At 38.2% G+C, this 8,439-nt stretch overlaps 1 protein-coding gene across 1 annotated transcript in view; it reads right to left on the minus strand.

Moving 5' to 3' along the window:
* Positions 1 to 8,439, minus strand: part of si:dkey-93h22.7 (Fc receptor-like protein 5) — a 12,425-nt gene that overhangs the window by 1,668 nt on the left and 2,318 nt on the right. The window contains exons 5-10 of the mRNA XM_014014004.1: positions 3,712 to 3,895; positions 2,007 to 2,113; positions 1,643 to 1,915; positions 1,091 to 1,396; positions 499 to 600; positions 389 to 416 (exon numbers count right to left, since the gene is read on the minus strand). Of these exons, the coding sequence (XP_013869458.1) occupies positions 389 to 416; positions 499 to 600; positions 1,091 to 1,396; positions 1,643 to 1,915; positions 2,007 to 2,113; positions 3,712 to 3,895 (1,000 nt within the window). The remainder of the gene's footprint in view (positions 1 to 388; positions 417 to 498; positions 601 to 1,090; positions 1,397 to 1,642; positions 1,916 to 2,006; positions 2,114 to 3,711; positions 3,896 to 8,439) is intronic.

Below are 8,439 nucleotides of genomic sequence, written 5' to 3' on the forward strand. Positions count from 1 at the left end.
AGCTAAAGGTGACATAGATACTTTATTATGGTATAGTATTTAAATGTATGCCTGAGAAACACATAATATTGGCCCTTTAATCAATGTTTTGCCAAATGCCCTGATTGGGATTAAAATTAACTTTGTGTAAAATTGTAGGTAATCTGTGTGTGAACTCAAACAATTCAAATCTTACTTTTATGAAATTTACATAAAATCATCTGCGCTGATTTAAAAAAATTGATGAAACTATTCCTTAAAAGAATGCATATCATTCATTGTCTTGCACGTCAACATTTTAAACAAAGATAGCTCCATTTTTGTCAAACAAGAGTGAGTTACAACCATTTTGTGTTTGCACCATTGTACAAGATTCAGGTACAACTGAGAAACTCTGATAGTAACTTACAAAGGCTTCTCTTCAAATTGTTTTGGTCCTAAACGAAAAAGAGCAAACAAATTCATTTTTCAGAAGTATCCAAGAAAAAGCAATATAAGATCAAATCTTTGCAAACTCACTGAAAATCAGCCCAAACAAGCAACAAGACGACACCAAGAGAATCAGGAATGTAAAACATCCAAAGACAACTGCCACCACAAAGACAGGCAGGCGGTTCAGCACTGAAAGGTAAAAACAGAAAATAATAATAATAATAATAATAATAATAATAATAATAAAGAAGAAGAAGAAGAAAAATTGAAGGACTAGCATTCAATGCATATTCATCCCCACATTTCATATCAGAGTTTTAAAACGATCATTTTACACTGAGAATTAACTGAGTAACTCTTAGTAAAACCTTAAAAATACCATTATGCACAACCCCAACATGTCACGCTCAAACTATGTGTTGTTGATGACTCTCAGCTACTACCACAGCAAATGCTAGTTTATTATGTGTAAAATTGTGTGAGTTATAGCCAGCTTTGTGTTAGCTAATATCAGTTAGATGTGGTGGATATGCTGAAATGGATTGAAAAAGTTCATGTTTTATTGATATCCATCGATTATTTTCTATCTGCCTTTGTGTTTTGACTGCAAGTGAATAAAATAGCATTTATGTCATACGGTAAAGATGCTCTGATCAAAGCAGCTGCAAACCAACCGTACCGTTTTTATTCAAATAGTGCGTCCTACTGCTTATGGCAGTGGTGTTGTCGAAGCTGTCTGACACTTCACAACGGTACATTCCCGTGCTGCTCCTTCCCACAGACAGCAGGAGGATGGATTCGGTCGGCAGCCGGTCGAACACATAATAAAAGCTTCCTCTGTCCTTTAGAAGCGTTTCGTTGAGAAACCACTGGAAACGGGGATGAGATCCTTTCGCTGCCTTACAGTAAAACTTGAGTCCAATGACAGCATAGTTTTCTGCCATGTCGTACTTGGAATCAATCGTCACAGGCCCACCAACCTGGACTGCAGGACACAGATTAGATTCAGTTAGGCAGTCAAAAGCTAACCAACACTGACCTTGTCCTGATCAAAATGTACGATGTTTAACGTTTTGACAACTCTTTGTTTAGCGAGTGACAAAGCCAACAGCATTACAGTACAATCCTGGTTCTTTTGCATCAAAACAGAAGTATGTAGTTCCAAAATTCTGCAATCCCAATGTGCACTGGTGTTAGAAAAAAGTCAAAACAGAGTTAATAGTTTACATACCAACTTTTAAGGGCAACGAGTGACTGTATGTAGTTCTGTCCCCATTGTTTGCATGGCACTGGAGCAACCCCAGGTCCTGGTCCAGGATGATTGGAACCTTAAAAGTTGCATGTTTCTCTTTAGCTGTCACATTGCTGAGCAGTTCTGTGCCGTTGTAGAGTGAAAAGGTTATAGGCAGAGCTCCTCTTTCTGACTGACAGGTGATAATAGCAGAGTAATTTTGGTAATCCTCCTTCAACACAGCGAACGAGATGTCGGGCTTTGACACCAAGGCTGAGAGAAGAGAAAGGTGGAGGACGTCACTCTGCTGAGCTGATTTTGAAAAGGAAACATTTCTGTAAATGTTTCTACACTCGGTACTGACCTTTCACTGTGATCAAAACATCAGAGCTGTTGGAGATGAAGACCTTTGTTTCATTGAAGATGTTTGTAGCCACACACACATAGGAGCCGCTGGCTTCAGATGTGGCTCTGAGAGACACACATGTTGTTATTCTGGTAACGTACTCATAATGGCTGACTTCTATTTCAGACAAATGTTGGAAGAGTTGTGAAAAACAACTCAGTAACAAGCCAGCATTTTTGTGACAGGGACTTGTCTTTTGCTGGAGCAATTTTCCTTTTTAAATGATGACATGACAATAAATACTCATCAGCTCACTGTTACTTTAAATGTCAAAAGATCTTGACCCCAAAAACAAAGACTTTGAAACCACATTTTGGAAACTTCAGCCTCTGCCTTTTGCAGAAGATGTGGTTCTGTTGGTTTCTTCAGGTCATGAGCTTTAGCATGCACACCTGGCAGCTGACTGTGAAGCAGCTCTTTGAAATTTGAAGTCATGGTTCTTAACTGGGTTAGGAATGAGCTGCTATCTTTAGATATCTTGTTCTATCTTGTGATGGCAGCAGGATGGAACAAGAGATAGATTGTTTTTTTTGTCTATGGTAATCGGGATGTTGCTCTGGTTTGTTATGGGAAAGAGGGATTCTAAAGACAAAGCTCCTGATTTCCTGATCCATCTACAGTCAAACCATCTATGGTCATGAGGTATGGATCACAAGTGAACAAGATCCTAGGATGTAAGCAGCAGGAACGAGCTTCCTGTGTGGTGTGGTTGGACTCAGCCTTAGAGATAAAGAGAGGAGTTCTGTCATTCAGGTGGAGCTCGGTGTAGAGCAGCTGCTCGTCAGCATCAGGAATCAACTGAGGTGGGCCATGTATCTGATCAGTACAAAGCTCTCAACAACCGAGCTCAAGCTTATATTAAAGATCCTATTGTCCCATATTTTCCTAACAGGGCACTTGACTCTCCTGGATGTCTAGACCATGGAAGACAAAAAGCTGTGGGAGGTATATCCCTGTCTCCTGGAGGGTTTGAGGCTTTGGTCTAACGCCTTTGAATCTCCCAGAATGAGCTGGACTGATAGATCTCTGGGCTTCTCTTCTTCCATCCATTCATTGTCCAACCCATTCTCACTCCCGACTTGTCAACATATTGACGCTTGGTCAGGTAGACGTCTGTGTCCAGCTTCGGACGTGTCGGGTACCCGCCTCGCATCCGTTCTTAACAAGATGAGGCGGAGAAGAAGGAGCATGTTGTCATATTTTTTAAAAGAGTAGGAAATGCGCAACAACTAACTATCCCAGTCCCTAAATTTAACTTTTTTTAGCCCTATAGAGCCTATCCCTGACCTCAGTACCTAAAATTAACCATTACCCTGATCCCTCATTTTAACCATTTTTGAAAGTTCATTGTCAGCTGTCCAGTGGCTGAGGATGGATGAATGTAATTGACTTAGATTCATGTCGGTTTTTTTTTTACATCATTGCACTTTTGTGCACATATATCTGTGACTTTAGTTCATGTGCAATATTAGCAGTAAAGTCCCAGTCAGAGGCAACATGTACATAACAATGTTTAATTTACCAAAACACAAAATTCGTTTGAAACATAAACTAACCGGTAACAGTACACAATTATCTTCACAACCAACCTTAATTACGTATATATGCCCAATACCACAGTGTGATGTGGTAATTCTTGACATTGTGTAGGTTTTGCACTGACCTGTAGATCATTAGATTGTTTTCTGAAATCTGGTAGAAAGGAGATGGTGAGATGACCCGTCCATTGAGCAGCCACTTGTAGGACACATGATTTCCAACTGTAACGTTGCATTGCATCTCCAGGTCTTTTCCCTCAAAGAACTCCTTTGGACCAGAGTGGACAATCGTTGCTCCAGTTACTGGTTCTGCGAAACAGAGACAAGTTAACAAACATCGTAAATAAACTTAAAATAAGGAACTGTTGTCAGAAATGTTACAGTCTGTGAGGGTAGTTTTATATAGGGTTTGATATTGGTTTTTAGTTTTCTGACTCGGTCTTGTTCTCCAAGTTCTGTCTTTGTTTCTTTTAATGTTTTTAGCACCTGCCTCAAAGGCAGATGTTTTTGCTTGTGTGTTAATGTGTTTGCTATCAAATCATCTCACGAACAACCAGACACTTTTTAATGAAACTTGCAGAATGTATCAACTAAATGTACGATTAGGTTTTGGCGTGAACATGATTCAAGATGATCGTCACAGACAGAAAAACTTCAAAAATATACAGATATCTATAAATCCGCCCATTCAACACATACTGAGCTTAGATAGTGTAGTGGTCACTCTGGGTGAAATAAACATGCAAAACTGTCCTTGACCTAAGGCTCTTTTAAAGAGACAGAACTTGGTTCCTGTTAAAGCTATGTAGGGGTCACCTCGAGTGAAGAAACAAGATTTTCTGCCTCTAAGCGGGCCTCGGACAGGCCTGATGAGAGGACAGGAACTCTGTCACAAACTGAACTCTATTTAGGCCATGACAGGTCATTCTAACCGTGGAAGAGAACCCCRCAGTTCTCTTAATCAGATAATGGACAGAACAATCTCTTCTGTTCGTGATTCACTTGTCATTTAACTAAGAATGTTTATGCATTTGTTAAATTATGATAATGACTGTCACAGGAAAAGTGGAACTACTTCTTTTCTTTTATCATGCCTTAAAGATTTATAATGGTATAAAAAATCACAGAGAATCTGATTACAATGTTTTCATTGTGTTTTATGTAAATCACTGTTTTTATTTTACTGTGAACACAGTAATATAATAGTGGATTTTTTCTTGAGAAAATCTTTCATTTATTTGGACTAACAGAAGGTTCAGAGCTGATTATAAAACAGAAATTTTGTAGTTAATCACCATAAATGTTTTGCAGTGATTTCTCTTAGAGTCTATCAGAAGAAAGCTAAAGAAGTTATCATGATGTTGTTGAACAACCACAGAATTTAACCTTGACTGGCGCCTGGCTGGCAAGTCTGTATCTTTCTTCTCTGACTCATCTCTAAGCCTGAGGGCGGAACCAAAGTTTGTCCGTTCTTATTACTAACCGGGACGGCTTTGAGCACACTCTGACTTCCTAACTCAAAACAAGGAAGCCGGCTGTGATTCTCTCTGGAGAAACCTCAGCCCTGGGGCTGTAAGATCTCATCCCACGAGCCAATTAGGGGGGATTTTACAGCCAGGGACCCGACACGCCTGTCGGTGTTCCAACCCGAGGCTTTAAACCTCCAAGTGTGTTTTGTACCTCCCGATGGGGAGATGTTTTATTTTGAAGGAGAAACCAGATATGGCTTGAATTTTTCTGGCTTGGACTGAAGCAGACACAAAGTTACCTGAAAATAACAGCTGTTCGCCAATGACTGGTAAGCGAGCCGACAACAGTTCTCTGACTGATCGGAGGCGAGCCAGTTTTTCTACTTCGAGGGTGTCTTAAGAAGCCATCATCAGGTAAAAGCTGACGTGTTTGGAGTGATGTGTATTGTGGACCTGAGTCAAGAAAAGACGTGCAGTTCCGGTTGTCTCACACTTTGGTAAAATTAAAGTAGTAGAAACACAAACATTACTTTTCTCCTCTTTCTTATTTCTTTGATTTGCCAAAACTTAAGCTAAAAGTGCCAGTAAAATTATTTGGTTGTTTAACAGCAGAACTAACGTTTTACTGTCTTATTATAAGTAATATGAGTTGATGTGAATTGAAATTCGGATGCGGGTTTTATCTCATTAATTCTGACGCTTGTTATAGGAAATTAAATACCCACAATCAGGTGTAACTGCTGATTTGTTTAATTTGTGTAAATAAATGATTGCATAGTCATTATTAACAAATTGAACTCATCTGAGCGTTCCCCTTGTGTCATTTTTCGTTTCGCACAGTCAAGATATTAACAAATAATGAGAAAACCTTGGTAAGAATTTTCCTCGTAACCTTGAGTATGAGAGATGTGGGAGAAGCTTAATTCACCTTAAGCTCACCCCCTACATATTGGTGGTCCGAACGGTTCCATTTTTAATGGTAACTCGTAGTATATTTCTCATTAAAATATTATCTTCTGTGCACTGTGGAAAAACACTGTTTTCTTCATGTTGGCAATAGTCAAAGTGTTATTATAAGATTTATAAGACTGTTTATGGCTGATTGGTGCTCAGAGAATAACAAGAAGCTGCAGATTTAGTTGTTTTCTGTCATTTTGAAGTTGTAAATACGTCAATAACATTAATTATTTGCTGATAATAAGCTACTTTACGGCTGTTCAAGGTAATGACGTCAGACCTAGTTCAAGTCGCTTTTTTCTCTCACTTATAGCTGAAAGCTATGTTTAAATCCATAATCTGTGCTGTGGAAGCCAGTTTATGATTTATTTACATGCATGCTTGTCTGTATGACATATTTTATTACAGCTATAAAAGACATATTCTTCTTAATCAGATAATAAACAGAATAATCTTTTTATTCATAATTTTATGAATGTACAAAAAAGAAAACCACAGAAAATGTTTGTTTTAATGCAAATCATTGCTTGAAATTTACAGTAATCGTGAAACCACAGTGATTGATTATAGATTTTTCTGTTAAAATTTTTTTACTTGACTAAACTCAGCATTATGGTTAAGCTTTATTATGAAACATTTTATTTAAATTTTTGTCTGAATCATCATAATGAGTGTTATTAAATGAAATAATTCATTTTTAAGTTTCAGTAAATCATCCAGAGAGCAGGTCAGAACAGCAGTACAGACTGTACAGACGTCAACAATTTTGTTAAGACAAAATAACACAGAGTCCTCAATAACACTTCCTATCTTTTAACTAACATCTTTGGTCTAAGACTAACAGTTCTTGTGCTTTGACGAGGAAGCGGCTGTCTTCTCTTTGCAGAGAGCCAGTGCTGGACTGTGTGTTTTTGCCCATTTGGGTCAAAGGGAAACCTCACAGCCTTGAAGTGGACCCATCTGGTCACGTCCATTACCTGAGCTTAGCAAAGCCACACAGAGCAACTTTTGTTTTGAAGTATTCTATTTTTGAGACGGATACAGAGAAGATCCTCATCTCTGGTCTTTGATTGAAAGCAGCCCAGGAGACGCTGGAAAAGTTAACGAGCCTGGAAGGTCCAACTGGATGAGGTTCCGAGAAGTTCTTCACCAACTGGACGATCTTTCCTTCGACTTGAACTGTGGGTGACTCCTCTGTCTTCGGTCCAGGGTAATGGCTGCTCGTTAATGAGTGTACCTGATGTCTGGCTGAATTCATTGAGAGACGGCTGCCCTCCCTGGTCAAAATCCACATTCTTTAAAGATAAGATTAAAAGTAGAAGCTAATACCTTATTTTACTCCTTAAACTATCTGCCCTGCCGAAACTTAAGAAGAAGACAAACAAATAGTTTATCTAAGCCTAAAAATTTGTTGTTTCTCTCTTTATAGGAAATTTAATTTCCCACAATAAGCTGTATATGTGATTTGTTTTGATTCTGTAAATAAATGATCTAATTTATTATTAGATCAGACTAAAGTCACTGAGTACGCTCATTTTATTGTGTTGTGTCATTCAATTGCAAAAGAAGATATTTGTTCCAAACATAGAAGATCCTGTGATAAATAATCTCCACAGAACTTTTAAGTTCTTAGAGTGTAGTTGAATCCTCATAACCGAGTGATTCCTTACCGTAGTGTAGTTGTAACTGCAAATGATCTCCAATACATATTCTGTACTTTAAGCAATGGTGTAGAATTGTGTATTTCTTGTGTATTTCTAGCAAGCTGTTAAAGGTAGTGCAACTGTCTCTGTCTCTGCTGCTGCATGACCTGTACACCTGTCCCCCAATGTTTGTCATGTGTGTCTTCTTGATTGGGTGTTCTTGTTTGTACAGCACCTTGTGAATTTATTTCTGTGAAAGGCGCTATATAAATAAAATTTTACTTACTTACAATATAAATTAATTTAAAATATTTTGAGTCAGTTGGCATTTCAATATGGCTGTCAGAGACAGTTCTCCTTTGAAAACATAGCAGATTACTCCCATTTTTAAATCTGGTGATCCAATAGAAGTTTCAAACTATCGGCCAATTTCTGTTCTTTCTATTTTTCTGTTACTTGAAAAAAATATTTAATCAACTACTTCAGCATCTAGAAGCTAATAATATGCTAAGCAATAGCCAACATGGTTTCCGCACGTCAAGGTCAACCATGTCTGCAGTAATTTTATTCACTGAACAAATACGTGCTGCTTTGAACAAAGGTCAAGTAACTGGTGCTGCATATGTTGATTTTCGTAAAGCGTTTGACACAGTTGATCATTATACTCTCTTACAAAAGTRGATTTCTTTTCAACTTTCATCATCTGCATTACAAATGTTTTCCTCTTATTTGACTGATAGGTGTCAGGTTGTGAAACATGGAAGCTCTGTGTCCGGGTCTCCGC

The sequence above is a fragment of the Austrofundulus limnaeus genome, unplaced genomic scaffold (genome assembly GCF_001266775.1).
Source record: "Austrofundulus limnaeus strain Quisiro unplaced genomic scaffold, Austrofundulus_limnaeus-1.0 Scaffold109, whole genome shotgun sequence".
Classification (NCBI taxonomy): Eukaryota; Metazoa; Chordata; class Actinopteri; order Cyprinodontiformes; family Rivulidae; genus Austrofundulus; species Austrofundulus limnaeus.